General features: G+C 58.4%; 11 protein-coding genes across 11 annotated transcripts; 5 read left to right on the plus strand and 6 right to left on the minus strand.

Moving 5' to 3' along the window:
- Positions 1-129: 129 nt before the first annotated feature.
- Positions 130-529, minus strand: PSEUBRA_004527 (Tim10/DDP family zinc finger; the record flags this gene model as incomplete). Its single annotated transcript, XM_016438086.1, has 2 exons — positions 130-361; positions 441-529. 2 exons carry the CDS (start codon positions 527-529, stop codon positions 130-132), a joined length of 321 nt encoding a protein of 106 aa, XP_016291603.1.
- Positions 530-966: 437 nt separating this feature from the next.
- Positions 967-2094, plus strand: PSEUBRA_004528 (Phospholipid/glycerol acyltransferase; the record flags this gene model as incomplete). The annotated part of the gene is made up of 1 exon (XM_016438068.2): positions 967-2094. The coding sequence occupies one exon, from the start codon at positions 967-969 to the stop codon at positions 2092-2094; it is 1128 nt and encodes a 375-aa protein (XP_016291604.2).
- Positions 2095-2107: 13 nt separating this feature from the next.
- PSEUBRA_004529 (NADH:cytochrome b5 reductase (CBR)) lies at positions 2108-3460 on the minus strand (the record flags this gene model as incomplete). Its single annotated transcript, XM_016438085.2, has 1 exon — positions 2108-3460. The coding sequence occupies one exon, from the start codon at positions 3458-3460 to the stop codon at positions 2108-2110; it is 1353 nt and encodes a 450-aa protein (XP_016291605.2).
- Positions 3461-3680: 220 nt separating this feature from the next.
- On the plus strand, positions 3681-5216 carry PSEUBRA_004530 (Endonuclease/exonuclease/phosphatase; the record flags this gene model as incomplete). The annotated part of the gene is made up of 1 exon (XM_016438070.2): positions 3681-5216. One exon carries the CDS (start codon positions 3681-3683, stop codon positions 5214-5216), a length of 1536 nt encoding a protein of 511 aa, XP_016291606.2.
- Positions 5217-5795: 579 nt separating this feature from the next.
- Positions 5796-7286, minus strand: PSEUBRA_004531 (Dyskerin-like protein; the record flags this gene model as incomplete). Its single annotated transcript, XM_016438084.1, has 1 exon — positions 5796-7286. The coding sequence occupies one exon, from the start codon at positions 7284-7286 to the stop codon at positions 5796-5798; it is 1491 nt and encodes a 496-aa protein (XP_016291607.1).
- Positions 7287-7771: 485 nt separating this feature from the next.
- PSEUBRA_004532 (Ribosomal protein L22e) lies at positions 7772-8674 on the plus strand (the record flags this gene model as incomplete). The annotated part of the gene is made up of 2 exons (XM_016438071.1): positions 7772-7964; positions 8490-8674. The coding sequence occupies 2 exons, from the start codon at positions 7772-7774 to the stop codon at positions 8672-8674; spliced, it is 378 nt and encodes a 125-aa protein (XP_016291608.1).
- Positions 8675-9412: 738 nt separating this feature from the next.
- On the plus strand, positions 9413-11931 carry PSEUBRA_004533 (WD40 repeat; the record flags this gene model as incomplete). The annotated part of the gene is made up of 2 exons (XM_016438064.1): positions 9413-10729; positions 10834-11931. 2 exons carry the CDS (start codon positions 9413-9415, stop codon positions 11929-11931), a joined length of 2415 nt encoding a protein of 804 aa, XP_016291609.1.
- A 305-nt stretch (positions 11932-12236) lies between these two features.
- PSEUBRA_004534 (Peptidase M28) lies at positions 12237-13448 on the minus strand (the record flags this gene model as incomplete). Its single annotated transcript, XM_016438091.1, has 1 exon — positions 12237-13448. One exon carries the CDS (start codon positions 13446-13448, stop codon positions 12237-12239), a length of 1212 nt encoding a protein of 403 aa, XP_016291610.1.
- A 414-nt stretch (positions 13449-13862) lies between these two features.
- On the minus strand, positions 13863-16043 carry PSEUBRA_004535 (Low temperature viability protein; the record flags this gene model as incomplete). Its single annotated transcript, XM_016438090.1, has 1 exon — positions 13863-16043. One exon carries the CDS (start codon positions 16041-16043, stop codon positions 13863-13865), a length of 2181 nt encoding a protein of 726 aa, XP_016291611.1.
- A 464-nt stretch (positions 16044-16507) lies between these two features.
- On the plus strand, positions 16508-17263 carry PSEUBRA_004536 (Exosome complex component CSL4; the record flags this gene model as incomplete). Its single annotated transcript, XM_016438069.1, has 1 exon — positions 16508-17263. The coding sequence occupies one exon, from the start codon at positions 16508-16510 to the stop codon at positions 17261-17263; it is 756 nt and encodes a 251-aa protein (XP_016291612.1).
- Positions 17264-17382: 119 nt separating this feature from the next.
- On the minus strand, positions 17383-19926 carry PSEUBRA_004537 (Protein kinase domain protein; the record flags this gene model as incomplete). Its single annotated transcript, XM_016438080.1, has 1 exon — positions 17383-19926. One exon carries the CDS (start codon positions 19924-19926, stop codon positions 17383-17385), a length of 2544 nt encoding a protein of 847 aa, XP_016291613.1.
- Between the last annotated feature and the right edge of the window lie 1644 nt (positions 19927-21570).

Genomic DNA, 21570 nt, shown 5'->3' on the forward strand with positions numbered 1-21570 from the left:
TACATTCGCATTGCGCAAGTCAGGGCGCTCTGGAGCGTCAAAACATCATGGAGATTGCCTTGCCAATCCGCTTTTTTTTGAGTTGTGAAAGTGGTGGTAGTGGGCGTGCCTTGTGTCCAAGCTACAAAACTAGAGACCGGCCTCAGCAACGGCGCCTGCCGCCCGCTCGTTTCCGACCCTCCTGACGTACGTCGACGAGACAATGTTGAAAGCCTCAAAGTACCTCTCCATGCATCGTGTGAGGCAGGTCTGTTCCTTGCCCGACAGACTTGCTCCTGGCGCGGGGATGCACTTGATGTAGCACTTTTCGGTGGCCTTGGTGATGAGCTGCTGCGCGTTGGCCATGGCCAGTTCGGAGGAGCTGCGAGGAACGAGAGTATGTGTGTGTCAGTATCTATGAATCTCAAAGGGAAAGATGGGACGAGTGGAGAAAGGCTTACACCTGCTGCTTGATGGCCTCCTTGCGCTCTGCCGAGGTGGCACCGCTGAGCGCGGACGGGCCCTTGCCTGTTATTGAGCTGAGATCCATGATGTATCGTGTGGTGAGAAGAGGGTGTTGAACAGCGTCGTGAAGGGTCAGAAGGTGGACTGACGAGCAACGGAGACCTTCTTCTTTGGCCTCTCGCTCGCTGTGCCACTTTTCTTGATTATGTGATGCTTAAATTGCATTCTCATCCTCCACCTGCACGGTGACAAGCAGGCGAGAGAGAAAAATTAAATTTCCGAACGTGCTTCGAAAGCCGCGGACTGAGCTAAGAGAGCAACGCGGATCTTCCTGTCATCGGCTATGGAAACTTAGTGTTGACTGATATGGTCAGTCAGGGTCCGGATCTGTCCGAGCGTGGATGGACAAGACGACTCCCATCTCATCCATCACCATCTCGCTCACCATCTCTGGAACTGTGTCGCGCTTCATCGACGATCGCAAAGTGGCGTTGAAGCTGCGGAGAGTACCGTGCTGAAGGCATGGTCTCGGCAACCGCACGGCTAGCGAAGCCCTTCACAGCGGCCACGACATCCTCTCTTGCCTCCTCATCGACCTCGGGGCTGCCACGCTCCATCGCATCCATGTCGTCCTCTTCGTCGACATACACTATTCGTGCGGTCGCTGCCTTCTCCCGCGCACTCCTCCGGTACGGCTGCCGCAAAGTGACAGTTCGCAATCTCGACCGTTTCCTCTCTCACCTCCATTCACCCGACCGCCTCTCATCCCGCACCGGCCTGCTCACCTACGCAAATCACATCTCGGTCCTCGACGAGCCGACAATATGGGGCGCTCTCCCAGCATCTACCTTCCACAACCCGTCCACGGTGCGCTGGACGCTCGGTGCGAGCGATATCATGTTCACCAACCCCCTTCTGTCACGGTTCTTTCGCAACGGGCAGTGCATCGAGACGCATCGTGGCGGGGGGATCTACCAGACTGCGATTGACGAGGCCATAGCCAAGCTCGGTGGTGGGAACTGGGTGCATCTTTTCCCGGAAGGATACGTCAACGTCAGCACGAGCACGAGGTTGCGGCGGTTCAAATGGGGGATTTCGCGAATGATATTAGAGGCAGAGAAGCTGCCCACCGTCGTACCCATCTGGATCACTGGCTTTGACAGGCTCATGCCAGAACCAAGAGACAAGCCCAAATGGCTCCCCCGATTCGGGGCGGATGTGACGATCACCTTTGGCGAACCTATCACGCAGTCGCTCGAACCCGTAGTCGCGGCCATCAAGGCCAGTGGCGGTGTGGCACCGGACGAGCTCCTTCCGGAATCACTACGTACAGCCGCACAACTCGACTCAATAGCGGAAGGACAAAATGACAGGTCGATACCAAATCAAGTGGCTACCGCATGGAACACTTCGACGCTCATCCGCACTCAAGGGAAGGAGTCGCTCAACCTCGCCCTCGCCCGCTCCCAACTCGCCGCTCTGCTCCGCCACCACCTTGGCCTGGTTGGCATCGAACAACGCCGCGCAGATGGATACGACAAGCCGGAGGAGGACGGAACACTCGTGCACACCGAATCGCTGAGGCACCCCAAACAGCATGCGCAGAACAACGTGCTGCGCGATGGAGAGCGCAAGAAGGTCGGTGTGTAATTTATCTTTGATGTTACAGCTTGAACACGTCTTCGTGTCGACAGTTGAGGGAGGCGAGGATGCCGGTGAGACGACCTTGTGTTTGACCGTCGCGCGATCTGGGTCCTGCCATAGCGGAGACCATGCCGTCGGGTCCGCTGACGAGGATCAGGGTCCGACCATCAGCGGTCGGGGTGAGGACCTTTTCGAGGTGCTGTTGTGTGATGCGTGATTCGAAGACTGGGATGGTGGTTGTTGGCGATGAAACGGAGGTGAGTTCGAGTTTGGGTTCCAGACTCGAGGCCTTGGAGCTGAAGAAGGGGATCCAGGATCGACCGCCAGCCTTTGCGGAAGGCGAAACGACGAGCCCTTTGCCCAGAGCTGACCGCGCGCCTGGTGAAAGGGAAGACGGGGACGCCACCCGCTCTGCAAAGAGCTGGACGCTCACCTTGTCCCGATTCGCCTCTACCGATGCATGAAGCTGGGGCAGCAGCAGAACGTTCTCCAGATCCTGTGTCGCATACAACACCTCGATTCTGGGTGCACCCTTCATTCTGGCCTGCGCTGTCTTGCCCGGCCTACCGAAGAGATTCGTCAACAGCTGATAAGCAGGCGTGATCCCTGTCCCACCGACCACCATGACGATCCTCTCCGGCACACCGCCCGTCTCCGCCGAGTCCCGTTCGAAAGACCACGTATCCACCGGCCCCCTCACCTCCAACTGCGGCATGGTCGGATTGGCCACCGCGCGATGCAGCATCTTGCCCAGCTCACCGTCAGGATATCGCTTCACGATCAAATCCAATACCCGAGGCTCCTTCGCGGTCGCCGTCCCGACCAGCGCGGCCGAGTGCGAGCCAGGCAGTGTATCGTACAGCGGCGTGTAGGCTCGTTCGATGACCAAAGATGGCTCTTTGATGTAGACGCTGCGGATGCGGAGTGCCCGCTTCACGTCGGAGATACCGACACTGCTGGAGGTGGAGGAAGGCAGACCGATTTGGAGCAGCTTGTGCGCCGAAGCGGTGCTCGGGTCCGGGTAATAGGTGGAGGAGACGAGGGGGAGCGGTCGGTGCGTGTGCGGCTCGAGCTTGAGCGGTACCGATGAGCTTGGCCCGTCGCCCGTGATTTCGGTGTAAAGATGAAGGAGCTTGGGTGTGACAGCTACGATGAGGACGGAGGCAACGACGATGCCGTACATGCTCAGGCCGGACTGCGTTGGCGCTTCGCCCCCAGGAGGAGGGCCATGCTGCGATTGGGGCTCGTGTCGATGCTCGTGTGTTTGGATTCTCCGGCAGGCCGATGGGGGTGAGGATCGCAAGGACGCGATACGAGCAGCGGGACTGCGTGCGAGGATTCGCACAGCTGTGCGAGAGGTCGAGGCGATCATTGCTGCTGCGATGCTTGATGGTGTGAGAAGGTATGAAAGAGCGTTCCAAGGGTTCAACAGTGGAGGCTGTCGAATTTTCCTGAAAAGTGTCAGATCGCTCAGCAAAAGCGCTGGCCAAGGGTCCGCCCACGTGGTACGCAGCTGCACGCCCGCTTTGATCATCCGCCGGTCCCGCTTTGAAGTGTTGCTTTCTTGACCAACCTCACCCACCGCCTGCGCCATGCGTCCACTGTTCGACGGAGAAGACAAGCGTCATCCACTTCGCAGGGCCATGCGATATCGTGGACGCACCGCACTGCTGCTGCTATCTGCGCTCACCCTGAGCCTCGTCCTGTACCTCCGCTTTGGCACGCACGATCTTGTCTCGGTCGGCCTCTGTCGCATCACGCCTACGTCTTGCTCATCCGGGCGGCTGAACATGGCCCACGCAACACCTCTAAAGGCGGCTGCTATGCAAAAGATTCACGCCGGCTCATACGCCCGCCCGCACGGGCGCACCTCGCTCACTATCGGCTCGCTTAACATCCGCTTCTCCAACGATGCCGTCTCCGACTGGAAGCGTCCTCCCCTCGACCGCCCAGATGGGAATCCATTTTCTCCGACGATGCAAGAGATTTCCTCTTCAGCCTCACCTCATCTGATGGCGCAGCATCACGGCGAGCGACACTGGTTTCTCCGCGGACCCAAAATCTCCGACATCGCCCTCTTTCACGCCTGGGACATCTTCGCTTTTCAGGAGGTGCTTCATCCGCAGCTGTCCAACCTCGTCAACTGGCTGGGTGACGAGTACTCCTATGCGGGTGTGGGGCGCGATGATGGGGCCTATGCAGGTGAGGCGGTACCCGTCTTTTGGCGCAGGGACACGTTTGAGCTGGTCCCCCACGCCGAGGGGGGAGCAGGAGCGGACGGGGTGGAGCACTTCTGGCTGTCCCCCACACCCGAGATCCCTGGCAGCGTTGGGTGGGATGCAGCGCTGACACGCATGTGCACGCACGTGAGCTTGCGACTGCTGGCAACGGGAGAGATCATACACGTCTTTTCGACGCACTACGATCATCAAGGCGTGGTAGCGCGTGCCAAGTCGTCCGAGTTGATCGTTGACCGGGCGAGGAGGGCGGCGAAACACACAAAGTCGATGCTGAGAGAGCAACCGCTCGTGGTGCTCATCGGTGACCTCAACAGTCCGCGCAACGAAGGGTCCTGGTCCACCCTCGTCTCCCCACACTACGGGCTGCAGGCGAACTCAACGGGACCCACGTTCCTCGACACGGCACTGTCTGTGCCAACGAGATTCACATCGCCACTGCTGACGGACAACGAGGATCCGAAGCGTGCCGAGTATGCCGCTGGCAAACGCATCCCTCCGCCCCCACCAGCTGGGAGGAAGGAGGCTGGGATGCTGTTCGAACCAGTCGGACCCATGAGGACGTTCACCGACTTTCAGCCTTCAAAGCGAAACGCTATCGATGACAGGATCGATTTTATCATGCTCCTGGACAACGGGGCGGTGTTGGACGAGACTAGGGGCGATGCGAGGTTGGATCATTCCAAATCGTCGCCTCCACCTGCGATTAGGAGCGAGGGAGATTCCGACACCGCCAGCAGGCAGAGCGGAAAGGTAGAGGAGAGGGAGTCGAGATGGAGAATTCGAACTTTCGGCACGCTGCCCAATTGGAGCGAGGGCGATGCAGGGTTCCTCATCTCCGACCACCGGCCTGTCATGGCTCGCATCCAGCGTGACTTCACTTTGTCGTAGCTCTTGCATCACAGCAATGTACTTGTATGCGACTCAGGATACGGTGGACACGCACAGACGCCAACGGAAAGCTCGAGAGAAGAGTATGATTGCTAGAGTACAAGAGATGAGAACGACGACCAGAAGGAAGACCATGAGACAAAGAGACGAAAGGATGGAAAAAATGCGAAAGAGGGCAGAGTAGGGTGTAGGAAGAAAGGTGGACAGAGACATGCGCGGGTTGCCGCTGAGGATGCTGTCTGTAGCTCTTGAAGGAACGAGGTGCACGGAAGCGAGAAAAACCGAAGACGATGGTGGTGAGGGTCATCCCTTGCTATCGGGACCAACACGGCGGCCATGGAGACAGGCAAGGTCGAGGTGCGGTTGTCGCAACCCTCAAACATCAGCCTTGCACCCATACTGTTGGCACCGCATTGTCGTGACAGCAAAAGAGACCCTCCTTGCAACCTGGGCGAACGAGGAAGCACGTCGTGGAAATGTCATCCCATCCTCTCTGTACCACTCGTTGCGATGAGTGGCAGGATGGGAGCTGCAACGGGAGGCAGTGGCCTTCGAGGGCGAACAGGAAGTCGGCGGTGCTCACTTGTCCTTCTTCTCCTTCTTGTCCTTCTTCTTCTTCTCCGACTTGGGGGTCTCCACGCCCGCCGCTGCGGCCTCGGCGGCCTTCTTCTCCTTCTTCTCCTTCTTTCGCTTCTTGCGCTCCTCCTCGGTCTCCCCGTCCGTGGCGGCGCCGGGCGTCTCCTCGAGCTTCCTCTTCTTGCTGTCGCTGTCGTCCTTCTTTGGTGTGACGGGCTCGACGGCGGCGGCAGCAGCAGCGACGGCGACCTGCTCGACATCGCCAGCAGGCGCAGCGCTAGCATCCGAGTAGTCGACGTACTCCTTCTTCCACTTGTCAGGCGTGACACCGTTGATCGACTTGCCGTGCTTGTCGAGCTTGCCGGTCTTGATCATGGCCTTCTTCTCCTGCGCCTTAGGCCCAAGACCCCATCGTCGGGGGTATGTGTCACGCTCCATGATGCAGCGCTTGACCTTGGCGACGACGCCGTGGTCGCATGTGGACAGATCGACGGTGGACATCTGTGCGATGGCGAGCGCGATGGCCTCGCCCTTGGTGGTCATGAGCACCACCTCCTCGTGCACCTCGATGTCCTTCTCGTAGCGCAACAGACCGGGGATCATGAGCTTGGCGCCGTAGCAGACGGCGTTGACGGCCGAGTCCTTGACGACGATGCGCTTGTAGCCGGTGAGCAGCGACTCGAGAGGTCGGATGACGCGGCGGAGGTACGTCTCGTCGCGCTGGTTGTCGTAGAGCCACTGAGCATCGAGCACGTCGTGCATGGTGACGATCGAGTCGTTCTCCGAAAGCGCACCGGATCGGACACGACGGAGTTCCTGCATGTGGCCGCCGACGCCGAGCAACAGACCCAGGTGGACACAGAGCGTTCGGATGTAGGTACCGGCCTCACAGCTGACCCAGAAGACGGCGAGGTGACGGTCGTTGTCGAACTCGATGAGCTTGGACTCGTAGATGGTTCGGATACGCAACTGACGCTTGACGGCCGAGATGAGCGGGGGTCGTTGGAAGAGCGAGCCAGTCAAGGTCTCGATGGCGCGGGGCAGCTTCTTGGCATCGTCGAGCTTGTCGTGGAGGCGAAGCACAGCGACGTACTCCTTACCAGCACCCTGCTGCGACTTGACGAGACGTGTCGCTCGGTCGATGCATACGATGAGGCATCCTGTCACCTTGGGGTCGAGGGTACCACTGTGACCTGTCTTTTCGACGCGGAGAATTCGTCGAAGCCAAGAGACGACTTCGTGCGAGGAAGGGTTGGAAGGCTTGTCGAGGTTGATGACACCCGACTTGATGTAGCTCTGGAGGTCGCGCTTGAGCGGCGAGCATCCGTGAGGGATGGGGGTGAAGTGAGAGCTGCGGACGAGAAGCTGGTCGTAGTTCTTGAGCAGCAGGGGCCACTCGGAGGTGTTGAGCTTGGGGCCGGAGTTCTCGGGCTTGATCATGAAGTCGCCCTTCTCCTGGACCTCGGCGACAGAAGCGCCAAGTGGGAGAGCCATGTTGAGCGGGATAGAATGACACTGAGGTCGTCGGTGATGTCCTGTGTCGGTTGGCAAGGTGGAGAATGACAGCCAGGAGGCCTGATCGTGACGAAGCTTTGACCTGTCTCGCTGCGCCTCCTGAGCAAAACTTCTTGCAACTTTTTCTGCACTTTCTAAAATCACAGATGTCACCCTCTCGACGGCACCGACGTAAATTCCTTGCTGACACATATCTTGTCAGCTTTCTTTCAGAGCATCGACATAAGTGAGGGTCTAACAAGGGCTGTGCAAACTTCCTTACACGTGACTTCGAAAACAAACTGTAAAAATTTCGTGGTTGGAGACTGGCACTCTCTGCTCGACTCGAGTTGAGAGCCCCGAGTGTGCACAGAAGCCAGGTGGTGATCAGGAAGGATGGCCTTGACACGATCGTCTTTCCGACCCCACCCACCATCTTTACTTCGCTTTGCTGATCCACCAGTAGGCTTATCACATCCTTCAAAATGGCTGTTACCAAGACCACCAAGGCTAGCGCCAAGCAGGGCAAGACCGCCCACAAGTTCTTCATCGACTTCTCGGGCCCCGCCAACGACGGTATCCTTGACGCCGCCGCTTTCGAGAAGTACCTCCACGACCGCATCAAGGTCGACGGCAAGGCCGGCAACCTCGGTGACCACGTCAAGATCACCCGTGAGGGTAAGTAGCATCCACAAGGGGGCATAGTTGCATGTTCAGCGAAAGTTTGGGCCGGGTTGCTTGGCGAGATGGCAGGAAAGGCAAAAGCAACGACTCAGCAGGAACGGGAAAAGACGGATGGCAGAGGTACAACATCGCATTCGAACGCTCTTACCGGCATTCTCAGCGACGATGTTCATTCATGCGTTCGTGTTAGTCCCGAAGCTTGGTGGTTCGACGGAGGTGTGGAAACAGGCTAGCAATCTAGTCGTCACGATGACACGGACAAGGTTGCATTTCAAGCATCTACCATTCTTCTTTCGACACCACCTGCTCTGCTCGTCGATCTCTGTTGTCCTTGCGTTTCCGGCATCGCCTGCGTCCAGCCTTACGCTTTCCTTTGCATCGCCCCCCTTTCCCCCCCTTCCTCCCTTCTTCAAGGGTCGCATGGCGCACTCGAGTCGGAGATGGCTGACTCAAGCTCTCTCGTCCTCGATATCGACCTTTGCGTTTTGCAAACGATTTCGCGCATTCCTTTATTCACAGGTGAGGGCAAGATCTGGGTCAACACCAACGTTGCCTTCTCGAAGCGCTACCTCAAGTACCTGACCAAGAAGCATCTGCGCAAGCAGCAGCTTCGTGACTGGCTCCGTGTTGTCGCCACCTCCAAGGACGGCTACGAGATCAAGTTCTTCAACGTCTCGTACGATCAGGAGGAGGCTGAGAACTAAGCGGTTCCTCCAGTCTGCTAGACCCTCATGGTGCTGTTCCGGATCCTCGTCTCGTTGTAGCCGTCTATGGCAAGATGGAATCTTGAACAATGTCTTTACAAAAGCCGGGGAAACGGGAGCTTCGACCCCTGACCCGGCACCCCCTCTACATTTTCTGTTATTGCTGTTTGCGTCCGCTGCCATTGAGATGCTAGCTCTACATCATTCGACCAATCTGATGCCATGGTTTCGTATGGTATTCGAGGTCGAAATTTAGGATGTGTTAGGTCGAACCTCCTTTGGATAGCCGCGCAGCTGCACGGCTCACGTAAAAGTCAGCCGAGAAGGGCAAATCGGACCCTGACAAGCCTGCAGCTCAGCCAGAATTTGGGCTTGCGCGCGGCACTCAAACTAACAAGGTCGGCTGGCCGCCTCCACCCCGCAGCTGCCCTGTGCACTGATTCAGGTGTTCTCGAGCCTCGCCTGGCACGAGCTAATCTTCGTCCTGACCACCAACCTTGACAATCCTAGTGGCCAAGAACGACAGCATCGGCGGAACAGTGCTCAGTTCTGACGCAGACTCAATCACTGCAGCTCCGACGTGATTGCTTCGACAGCTTCTGCCCAGTCCTAGTATCAGCCAGGCAGATAGCAGTCCTCAGCTCGGAACGGTCGCTCGGTTTCACCCAGGAGATCCAGTTTGCACTTCGACAGATCAGCTCAAATTTTAAACAGTGACCTTGGCTCAAAGCTGCAACGATGGCTGGCCCACTCCCATATGCTCGCGAGGGCGCCATTGAAGACACCGACCAAGACGAAAGCGATGACGAGATCTTTCTCGAGGACGAGGATGACTACTTCGTCGGAGATGATGACGGTGACGACGATGATGACAGCGAGGACGTGCTTCTTCAAGACGCTCTCGAAGAGATGGTAGCGAGAGCCGAGGCGCAGGACTCGTTCGGTGCTGAATTCGACTCGGACGGCGACTCGGAGTACATCCCCTCCGATGAAGATGGCACCGTCTATCAAGATCTGGTCGACGATGCCGGTGGTCTCGAGATCGAGATCGCCGACGAGGACGACGATGATGGGGATGGCGATGAGGACGACGAGGATGAAGAAGATGACGACGAGACAGGCACTCAACGCGGCGGTCACCAAGGGCAAAGCATCACCATCGACATTCGCGATTTGCTGCGCGCACATCTTGCCGCTAACAACGAGGATGGCAGCACCGAAGATACAGGAACGCTCAGCACAAGAGAAGCCATTTCAAGAGCGTTGAGTAGTATGGGCATTGCAGGTCTCCAACGACTTCTCGCCGCTGCTACCGGCGGTGCGGTCAATGAAGACGACGACGAGATGGAAGACGACGATGATGACGAGGACGACGACGAGGACAACTGGTACCACATGGCGCGCTCATCCCAAATGGCCGATTACTGGGAGCCAGTCACAGAGCCGATCCGATCAGGTCAAGAGCTGGCGCTCAGTGGTGAGTTTGGACGTCAACCCAAAAGACCGCTCGACTCGCCGCCATCTGCCTTTGCCGAAAGCAGCAACCTCTCGGATCTCCTGCATAAGCGCAAGTATGCTCGCCGTCACATCAGCAAAGCAGACATGGCCTCCTTTGTCCCCAACACCAATGGCACCATCGTAGCCTCGTATCCGGCGCGCGTCTACTGCGGCCAGTACTCGCAAGATTCATCCTTCTTCTACACCTGCACGCAGGACTTCCGAGTGCACATGTACGACACAACAGTAGCAGGACCAAAGACGGTGCAAGTACACGACGATGGGCCACGGCGGGTCCGCAACAGCTGGTTCTTCAGCTCGATGGGGACTACGCAGTATACATCGCTCAACATGACCAAGAGTATCCAGGGCAGGCAAGGCAACTGGACCATCACCGACGCAAATCTAAGCCCCGACAATCAGTGGATGATTTACTCGAGCATCACGCCCTATGTACATCTCGTGCCGACAAAGCAGAACTTTGACACGGGAGGAAGGACGCCGAGCGACAACCAGGTCATGCTGGATTTCAGTAATACAGGAGACGATGACACTGGGGTAAGATGGCGCTCTGCGGTAAGCGATTCCCCGAACTATCGGTCAGATGTTGAGCATGCATACTGACCCTGCGATCGTTCCTTGTGCTCTTGTGACACTCACAGATCTGGTCGATCCGATTCTCTGGCGACTCACGCGAGATCGTCGCAGGCGCCCACTTTGGTGACATTTACGTCTACGACATCGAAGCACGTCGGCGAGTTCTCCGCGTTGAAGGCCACTCGGACGACGTCAACGCCGTTGCCTTCGCCGACGCTGCCTCCTCCAATGTCCTCATCTCGGGCTCCGACGACTCGTTCGTCAAGATCTGGGACCGTCGATCCCTCTCCGGCGGTAAGCCAGCTGGTGTCCTGCTGGGTCACACCGAAGGCGTCACCTACGTCTCGCCCAAAGGCGACGGCCGGTATTGCATCTCGAATGGTAAAGATCAATCGTGTCGACTCTGGGACCTCCGTATGATGCACTCGTCCTCGAAATTCGACCGGATGACGCATCTCGACTACGGGCTGCGCAATTGGGACTACCGCAACATGTCCTACCGCCAGCCGCGCTACCAGGCGCACCCGCAAGACTGTTCCGTCATGACCTACCGCGGTCATGCGGTGCTCAAAACGCTCATCCGCTGTCACTTTTCCCCTGCAGAAACGACAGGTCAGCGTTACATCTACAGCGGCAGTGCGGACGGCAAGATCCATATCTGGAACCTCGACGGCACGGTAGCCCAAGTACTGGATCGGTCGAAGGTACGACCGCTGTATGCGGAGAAAGACCCGGCGAACCAGATCCACGCGTACAAGGGTCCCGGCTCCGACGACGATGGGGAGAGCGAAGATGATGATGCGGATGTGTTCCGCGAACCTGGGCTGGCATCGGATCCCTCTGCACCGCCGTTACCGTGGTTCAAGCGCAAACATCCCATACGGCATACCGCCGCAGAGAACGCATCGAGCTTCGACAACCCCCTCAGCGGCCGACGCGGCGGACGCGCGGGTCGAGGCCACAGAGGCACGGGAGGTGGAGCGGTGTGCACTGTGAGAGACGTCAGCTGGCACCCGCAGGAACCGAGTCTGATGAGCACCGCTTGGGACGGAAATGAGGGCGAATCGGGCAGTATCGCCAAACACGAGTTGGCCGATTGGAGTAAGAGGCATATGTCGTTGGAGGATGTACAGGCGCAGATGGCGGCCGAGGCGAGAGGGTGAGCCGAACGAGAGAGGCGGTAGACTCGTAGTCAGGGGACCTCGTCACTGCCGATTCATTGTGGCAAGCTTCACTCATCGCCCCGCATTCGACTTTCTTTACTGCACTTGTTCCCATCGCAATCGCATCTGCACGTTCTGCTGTTCTTGTCTCGTGACTGTCTGGCGTGCACAGGATTCTGAGTCCATGTTCGCACTCAACGAAGCTGTGCGGAAGCACGGTCGCACTCACCGAGACCCTGTCTTGCATCACGACGACATCACACACACTCGACATCCGAGCCAACGAATCTAATTGCACGATCCTTCTACGCCTCGCTCCACCCCGCCAGCTCGACAACAAACGCCGCGCTAAGCCTAACAAACTGCATCAGGTGCGCAAAACTAAACTCGGGATGATCAAACGTATCCTGGGTCGTATGGATCCTCTTCAAATTCGAGTTTTCGAACGTCGCCTCGATGGCGAAGGCGCTATCCGCGCCGATCTTGGTCCAGCTAGCGTGGTCGGAGCCTGCATAACCGAGCTTGGTTTCGGTATAACCAATGTCGAGGTAGGAATCCACCAGGAGGCCGATGAATTTGGTGAGTGGGGTAGAGACGAAATCGGAGACAAGGCCGACAGTTTCGGTGGTGCCGGCTTTGACGAATGCTGTCATGTCCTGTTGGAGCATTGCGTGGATTTTGGTCGCGCGTCGCTCGTAGGCCTGGGCAACCGCTTCGGAGCCGAGCAGACCGCCCTCCTCGGCGGAGTACCAGTGCAGCTCCACATCGCTCTCCGGTCGCCAATTCGACTTGAGCAGCACGCGAAGCGCTTCGATGATCGTCACAGTCCCACTTCCGTCATCGTCGGCACCGGGGGCGGCGAAAAAGGGGAACAGATTCGTCGAGTCCTGGTGCGCACCTAGGATGGTCACCCCCTTGCTCGCCGTCAGCGTGGCGTTGGAACCCTTGATCTTGAGCAGAATGGAGTTCTGACCCCACGGATGCGGGAATTCTTCCACCTTGATGTAGGCGACGTCCTTCACGAGATCGGACACGGTCTTGAAGAGCCACGCTTGCGACTGACGGCCGGTCTCGGATTTGTAGTAGCGCGTGTGGAACGAGGTAAACTTTTCGAGGTGCATGCGAGGGCCGTCTTCGGAGATGTCCTTGAAGACGCTCTTGAGGTGCTTGCCGTGCTCGACGGAGGAGGGGAATTTGGAGCTGTCCTTGAAAGTGGATCCCGCAGCCTGGGCCCGAGCGGCGTTGAGCTGACCGAGATCGGGCGTGTCGGTGAGGTCCATAAAGTGCACGCCGCGGTACCACAGCAGCTGCTTGCCCAGCTCGGTCGTCCAGTACGGCTCCTCTGCCGGCGAGGTCTGCACCAATCGGGCGGAGAACAGGTCGGCAAAGGAAGAGGTGAGACCGCCAAAGAGCGAACCGGCGAACCCCGCGGTGGTCGACAGATCGGTCGTGACGGGTGCAGCAGAAACGCTGGTGAGTGCCACCGCAACGGCGGCGAGTGGGATGGTCAGCTTCATGCTTGATGAATGTCTTGATGGCGGATGGTTGTGGTGAGGGGAGAAGGGAGAAGAGAGGCAAAGCAAAGGCCGCGCAACTCAGCAGCTGAGGGTCGACGCTCTCGGCTGTGGTCGAGCCGCATCGAGTCAAGAGGGGTGGAGGTTCAACCGTCGAGAGGCACAGGAGCAGTCTCTGGGCAAGAATGGCGATCTTCAGGGTCCTCAGCTGCCAATTCGAGCACGGCTTGCGTGCCCATCCAAAGCCTTCCCAGTCTAACAGTGTGAAAAATTGCGCAGTCACCATTCCCAACCCTTGCTGACTCTTGACCCTTCTCAGAACGAGCTTGTACATTCTCGACATCGCTGGAACGGTAGTCAAAGAACAGGTGGATGCATCTCGCTGTGCTATGAGATTGCAAAAGGACGGGGCCGACATCATAGCAAACGCATCCCCGCAGGCCCACCCTCGGTCTCCTTCCTCCCCTTCTCCGCCTTGGCCTGCTTCTTCTTCTCGCTGGCAAACGCCTGCTTAGTCTTCATCTTGCGATCCTTTCGCTCCTTCTTGTTGGCCTTGAGCGCCTCTTTTCGCGCTTTCCTGTCCTCCTTGCTCTCGTTCCGATCGCGCTTTGCGGTCACTGCGATGGTGGAGAGTCGCCGTGCCAGCTCTCCACCCTCTGTTGTGTCGGAGTCGTATTCCGAGCCTTCGCCTTCTTCCGTGTCGGACCCGGGATCGCTGCCGGATGGCGGGCCACGTCCGTCATCTTCTTCATCAAGGTGACCGTTGGTGGCAGCATCGGGCTTCGTCTTGCCGTTAACACCGCGTGGTTTGGAATACCCCACAATCTCGGGGAAGCCCGTTCGCGGGTTGATCCGAATCTTGGGCAGACGCTCTTCGTCGTTCAGAAACGCGGATGCCGAAGGTCGTTGGCTGGTGTAGCTCGTCATACTGGGCGCCATGCCGTTGCCGAGCATATTGCGATTCACCGCGCTGCCATTGGCAACACTACCAGGGCGGAAGGCGGAAGCGTTGCTCCCACCAAACACGCTCTCCTTGGCCGAAATCGTCCTTGGATGGTTCTCCAAATTGGTCTTGGTCGACTGGATCGTTTCGACGTCCCACTTTTCGCGCATGTGACTGCGCGGGATGGGATCGACGATCTCTTCGTCGGGCGACTCGTAGTCCTCGTACTCGCCTAGATCGCCTTCGCCTTTGCCCTCGTCGGCGTCCTTGCCCGCCCACTCGCGGCCGTTGATGCGCGCCTTGCCGAGCGCCTGACGCAGGATCGTCAGCTTTTCCACCGACGTCGAGTCGACTCCGCCGAGGGCTTCGCGGAGCTTGCCGTGCTTGGTCTCGTATTTTGCCAAGAAATCGTCCATGATGCCTTCGAAGTCTTCGCGCGTCACCTCCTCGCCCGCCTCGTCGCCGTCCGAGTCGACAAACTCCTCGTCCTCCAGAGACTCGAGCGAGGGGTCGAAGTCTTCGCGGATGCCGTACTTGCGCCCGAGCTGGGCGAACCGGTCGTCGAGATCGGTGAGGCCTTTGTTACGGAACATGGCGGAGGAGCTCATGGACCAGGCGGTGCTGCCTCCGCCGATGGAGGGCGCCTTTGTGCTCGCTGCTCGTCGCGCCAGTGCACCCGGACGACCCTTCTTGCCGATCGCGGAGCCACCAGCGGTGTACATGGTGCCCGCCCTGGATCCGGCGCGAAGCGATGCGACCTGATCCCGGTCCTCGTCGTCTTCCGCCTCGTCGTCCGAGGACGGCTTTTGGCTGCGTGCCAGCTCCTGCTGCTTTTTGAACAGCGCTACGCGTGCTTCGAGGGACATGTTCTCCTCTCCGTTCTGGTCGAGCTCCTTCTGCGCTCTTGCTGCAGGGTCCGCCCAGATGCCTTCGTCACCCTCCGGTGCCTGCTCCCTCCACTCATCGTCGTCCCTCACCACACCATCCCATTCGCCATCCTGTACGACCTCGCCGAAGAAATCGTCATCCAAATCATCATCCACGAACGCCTCGTCATCGAGCGCCTCCAACGCCTGCCTCAAATGCGGATCCATATCCGGCTGGAACCCCTGCAACGACGGCTCGACAGCCAAATGCGAAGTGAAGCTGAACGGCATCTCCTGCTTCGACGGCAGTACGGATGCTGGCAAACTCAACCCTTTCTCCTCCTCCCCTTCCTTCAGTGCAAAGCTCTCCTTGCCCTTTCCCTTGCCTTTCGCCCCTGCGCTCGCGGACACCAAGATCGTATCCACCGTCTCATCCACATTCTCTCCGCCGCGCTTGACGTTCTCGTCATCGTTGATGGGTCGCAGATGTTGCATGTAGTCGTACTCGGTATCGTCAAAGTAGACGCCGTAGTTGGCGGCTTCGCCGATGTTGCTTCGGATGGGCCTGCCATACTTGTCCCGAATGACGGTGGCATCGGCCTCGAGCTCGGCGCGCGTCTTGCCCTTGGCGCGCGCCTGGTTAGCAGGATCGTAGGAAAGCAGAACGTGCGCACCCGCATCCGGGTCGTTGATGAGAGGATCGCGTTGCGAACGGTGGACAAGCTGGAAATGCTGTGCATTGTCGGAGCGCCATATTGACTTGTTCTTGGTTTTCGACTTGGACGGCATGGTGGGCGATGTCGAGCGTAGCCGGGGCTCCTCGAGCGGCTAGGTGTAGGTGGCGGTGGGAGCTCGCGAGCTAGATTGTCGGACCTGTTACGGCAGCGAGACTTCCGGTTCGACTGACGATGCGAGCGCTTGGCTGAGAGCGGTCCGTCGGGAGTGCTGGAAACTGCTTGTTGGAGAGAAGCCGAGCGGTGTGGTCGAGTCAATCTTCGGATGGTGGTAGCAGTGTCAGGTTGGTACTGCGAGGGCATCTAAAAATTTGAGAAGCTCTTTCTTTCGAGGCAAAAAATTCGAGGCAGCACGTCGCAGTCTCAAATTTGGACTCAGGGTTCAGAGATTTCTCTTTTCGCTCCACAATCTAGCTTATGTAAGCCAACTTTTCTTGACCTCATCCTTTGACGCTCACCTGCATCTTCCTGACGCTCCATCTTTCTCATCATTGGACAGCATCGACGCCTTCACACAGAATGGAAGCATCAGCGTCAACATCAACATCAGGGCGTCTTCTTCTGCCAGGGCAGCCGTTGTCGGTCAAATCCACATCAAAGTCGCAACTCGACCTCGGGACGGGGACGTATGCGAGGGGCGACTACGTCCTCTCCTCTCTCGTTGGGTACGAATCTCGCACGCCCTCCTCCTCCAAGACGATCAAATCCGAAAAGCTCTCAATCAGTGGAGTCGAGAATCGTTTCGTGGTGCCATCACCCGATTCGACCGTCATCGCACGAGTGACCCGCGTCACACCTCGGCAGGCCTACCTGTCGATCCTCATCGTCGACGGTCTGCCGTGTGGCTCGTCATCGTCGACAAGTTCGACGTTCGTTCAGTCTGGTCTTGGGAATCATGCAGCGGGCGAAGGTGAGGGGGTGGACTTCCAGGGCGTGGTGCGAAGCCAGGACGTGAGGACGACCGAAAAGGACAAGGTCAAACTCGCCGACTGCTTCCGTCCCGGCGACATCGTCCGCGCCACCGTCATCAGTTTGGGCGACGCAAGAAGCTACTACCTCAGCACAGCTGGCAACAGTCTCGGTGTCATCTATGCTACCAGTGCAAGCAGTGCAGGTGCCACAAAGGCCGACGGCGAGGGCGGAATAACCGGCGTAGGGGGTGCAGGTTGGAGCATAAGCGGTAATCAAATGACACCTATCAGCTGGAATCAGATGATCGATCCCACAACGGGAGTGGTGGAGAATCGAAAATGCGCCAAGCCCGACTCTGTCTAAGCCCCTCACACACATGTACACTAGCACCTCGTAGTCAGAGCAAGACAACATTAGGCAATTCCTTTCTTCCACTTCATCTAAACGTACAAAATTACCGACATCATGGGGGGAGAATGAATCTAATCCTTGCGATGGAAGAGCGAGTGTTTGCGCTTGCTCTCTTCGCTCATGACCTTGACGTGCGGGTGGTCGGGTTGTTCACCCGGCCTGCCGTCCTTGACGATGTGAGCGCACGTGCGGATGTTCTTGAGCCACTCGTCGCCCTTGTCGTCGTCATCTTCGAACTCGGAGAGACCGATGGAGCCGAGACCCGCAGCGTGGGCGTCGCGGCTGAGGCTGTCAAATTGGCCGCGAGGGGAGGCGGTACCGTCGCCGTGCGCTTGTGCGTGCGCCCCGTCGATGGCGGAGCGCAGCATGTCGGTCGAGTTGCTGCGCGACATGACGGGCGTACGCGTCAGCGGGCTGTCGTGGTCGCTGAAGCGACGGCCGCGAAGGAGATCGCCGAGTGTGCAGCGGAGCGACGGCTCGACCGCCATCATGCGCGAGAGGGCCGAGCGCGTCTCTCGTGGGAGGAGACGGAAGATGCTGTCCGCCGCGCCGGAGGTGAACGTGGTCTGCGATGATGCCGACGAGACGCTGTCGCTCCGGTGTGGGTTAGGACGAACATCGTCAAAGGCGCTGCCGCCCGAGGTGCTGTCGGTGAAGGCGGACGTGGGTGACGAGGTGACGGGCGAGATGGCAGCTGGGCTCATCACTGCGGCGCTGTTGGTACCCGACTCGCCCGTCAGCATCCTGTTGCCATCAAACGTGTCGCTGAGCGAAGGCGACTGCGGGTTCGAGTTCGAGTGGATCGTGTGCGGCGTCATGTAGCCGGCTTCCGAAGCGGATCGGATCTGCGGCGTGACGCCGTTGTCGTCCGAGCTCGTGACGGCATCGATGGTCGACATTCCGAGGTTTTTGCGCAGCGTGGCGACGTGGTCGCTCGAGGTGACGCGGCTCGCAATGACGCTCGAGCTCGCCGTGCTGCTCTGTCGGCTCGGGCCGCCGCTGTTCGGGTGGCTCTTGGCGGGCTCGGGGGCCTTGCACAGCTCGGGATGCGAATTGACAAACAGCCGGAAGCTCGGATCCGTCTTGAGATCCGGCAGCTTCCACGGGAAGCGACGCAGGATCATACAGAGGAAGATGATGGCGCAGCTCCACACGTCTGTCAACCTCGGATCATACGTCTGTTGTGACAGCACCTCGGGTGCCAGGTAGGGATCCGAACCCACAACACCGGTAGCCACCACCTTGCTCTTGCCTGGTGAGTGGAACACGGTCGCCGTGCCAAAGTCGATGAGCTTGACCACATTGCCCGTCGTCATGACGCAATTGTCGAGCTTCAGGTCACGATGCGCGAGACCCATCGAGTGGAGGTAGTCGACACCGTCGCAGATCTGACGGAAGACGCAGTAGATCTCTTGACGGCACATCTTGCCGCTCATCACGACACTGAAGAGATCGTAGGGCGCGTACTCCATGACCTCATAGTAGTGGCCGTGATCCGAGATGATGTCGATGGTCTCGATGATGTTGACGTGGTGGAGCGTGCTGCCGATGCAGAACTCGGCGGTGACCTTCTTGATGTATTCCTTCTCGTTCTCACCTGCTCTGCGCGGACGGAACTCCTTGACGGCAAAGACGGTGTGGTCCTTGGATCGCTTGATCAGACGCACCGTACCACCGGCACCCGATCCGAGCACCTTGCCCCACTTGCCGTACTTCTTGGCCAGGTGAGCGTGGTCTTCACCCAAGGGGGGCGAGTCCTTGCCGTGACGCTTAGGCGTGGCCACACCGGAGCGGCTGCTGTCGCTGCGCGAGTCGCTGTTGTGGTGGCCGATGTGGTTCTGCAGGAACTTGCGCAGGTCGGTGAGCGGGTTGTGGTGTCCCGAGTGTTCCTTGTCCTTCTTCTTCTTGGGGTGAGCGTCATTGTCGGACGGCGAAGCTGTGCCGCTGCTGCCGACACGCTCAGTGTTGCGCCGTGAACCGAGCTTGGGGAAGACGAATTGAGGAGGCGTGCTGGTAGAATCGTTGTTGGAGGCGTCGACACCACGAGCGGAAGCGAGACCGCTGGCACCTGCGCCTTGAACGGGTTGGAACGATGTGCCGGTCATGGCGCCGCTGAGCACCTTGTTGAGCCCCGAGCGTGGCTGACCTTGGGGACTGCTGGTGACAGGCGAGACGGGCTCGGTGTGGGCCTCGTTGAGGTGGACGGATGCACCGCCTGTGCCGATGGGCGTGGCCACCCCTGAATGGTCGGCGCGCTCGTTGAGACCCAACTGCCTCAAGTTTTCGGTGCGGATCTTGGCAGCGGCAGCGCTTGGACCGGTCATGGCATTGACGGAACCCGGGCTGATGCCGTGGGTAGCGTCGGTGCCAACTGTGGAGACGGGGGATGCGACGTGAGAAGTGGTAGAGACGAAGGCAGTGCTGTTGCTCTGTACCGGTGTGGCATGATCGGAGGATGTGCTGCGGATGGCGGTGTAGCCAGGAGCAGACGAGTCTTCCTGGAGCGTCATCTTGTTGGTCTTGGTCTCGAGGTGGACCACGTCGGCGCCGTGCTGATTTTGGTCTGGCTGGGTGGAGTGGCTGACGATCGGATCCATGGGCTTTGAGGAAAGCATCTTTGCGTTATTCCGGGACGAGAAGCTTGGTTGGTGTCTGGGTCAGCCGAGTGCGAAAACGGGTCCGTATGTGCGCCTTAGGAGGTGTGAACGAGATGACTTGTGAACGACGTCCTGATGTGCGTGCTTGTCGGGACAGTGGGTGATATCACGTTCCGCAAGAGATTAGAGTGTCGCAACAGCAAGCTTGGCAAAGAGGGAGACTACAGCCGTCGATGATAGACAGCTGGATCAAGAGCGGAAAAGACGTTGAACATGTAGGTCTGTTGCGCCACAAAGTTTGTTGCTGACGACGAGCGGAATGGAAGCTGCGCAGGTGATAGTAGAAAGAGCCGTTGTGCGCGTGCGCTTATCCGATTGCAGATCGCTGAGCGGCGATTTTCCAGTCGGGGACTCGAACGTTATCGAGAGCAATGCTTTGAGTGCTCGTGGATGCGGGTTGAGGGTTGAGGGCCGAGGCTGTGCTCGAGCTTCGTGAGCGTCCGTAGACCGACGGAGGACAAGAGATGTGCAGACAAGTTCTGCAGGTGTGTTTAAATCCGACAAAGCGAAGATGCGGATGGGCGAGAAGGCTCCGTCTTGGCAGGGAAGATGAAATGCAGGTGGATAAGGTTTTGGCGATGATTGCGAAGGCAACGATGCGTTGACGAGTGCAGATCGAAATAGCTTTAGATGGCGAAGGGTGATGGAGTTGGAAAGGAGAGACGACAGTGTCCGACAAGATGGAGATTGGAGAGTGGAGAACCACGTTGAGTGAGAGATGTGGATGGGAGATGAGCCAACAGGGCTTTGGAATCAGACTGAGCTCAGGCGCTTTGCAGAAGGCAGCCAGCCAAGAGCAAAAAAGGACGACGCACAGGCAAAGACCGGCAAAAGCCAAGAAGCAGCAACAGCATTGGCCGAAGCACCGGCAGCAGACAGCAGCAGCAGACGCACGACAGGGGAACCGGCAGAGGACAAATGACGCCAATATCGAGACCGTGCCTTTTTTTGCCAATTTGACAGACAGACACACAGCCAGACCGCCATGAATTAACGCCGGCCTGGGTGAGATCAGATAGACGAGCTAGGCAGGCGCCCGCACAGGGCAATTTCATCACCAATTTTGCTCACAGTCCGTCGGCACTTTTGCTCGTCGTCGTTTCCTACATAGCAGTCTTGCGAGAGCCAAGCATATCCACTAAGCCGGCATTCGGCACCGCTATGTCGTATGTCATTTGATGCACCGAGAGCAGGCAGCTGCAAAAGCTTGACTCACTGGAATCGGCGAGGATGAGGGCCGAGAGAAGTTTGCCGCCGGCTTTGCAAGGGACAAGCACGTGCTTGGTTTCCACACTCTCTTGCGTCCGCACAACATCGTCACCAAGAGTCAACTTTGTGGGTCGATCTTGGCAGGGGTAGGGGCAGCTCAGCCTGTGCAATCTGATGTATGAACGGCAAACACAAAGGGTCCCTCCGGGCTGAGCTGCAGATTTGTCACGTCGACGGACAAAAAGAGCCAACTCAGCCGGCAAATCTTTGGTCCCTCCTAAGTTTCAGCCGGACTCAGCTCGAGCAATGCCGGACCCTCGGGAATACCGCGCTGCCATTTTGCTCTCAAGCTTACAAGTTCAGCGCCTGTCAGAACGAAGAGCAGCTTCCGCC

The sequence above is a fragment of the Kalmanozyma brasiliensis genome, assembly GCF_000497045.1.
Source record: "Kalmanozyma brasiliensis GHG001 unplaced genomic scaffold PSEUBRA_SCAF3, whole genome shotgun sequence".
NCBI classification, from domain to species: domain Eukaryota; kingdom Fungi; phylum Basidiomycota; class Ustilaginomycetes; order Ustilaginales; genus Kalmanozyma; species Kalmanozyma brasiliensis.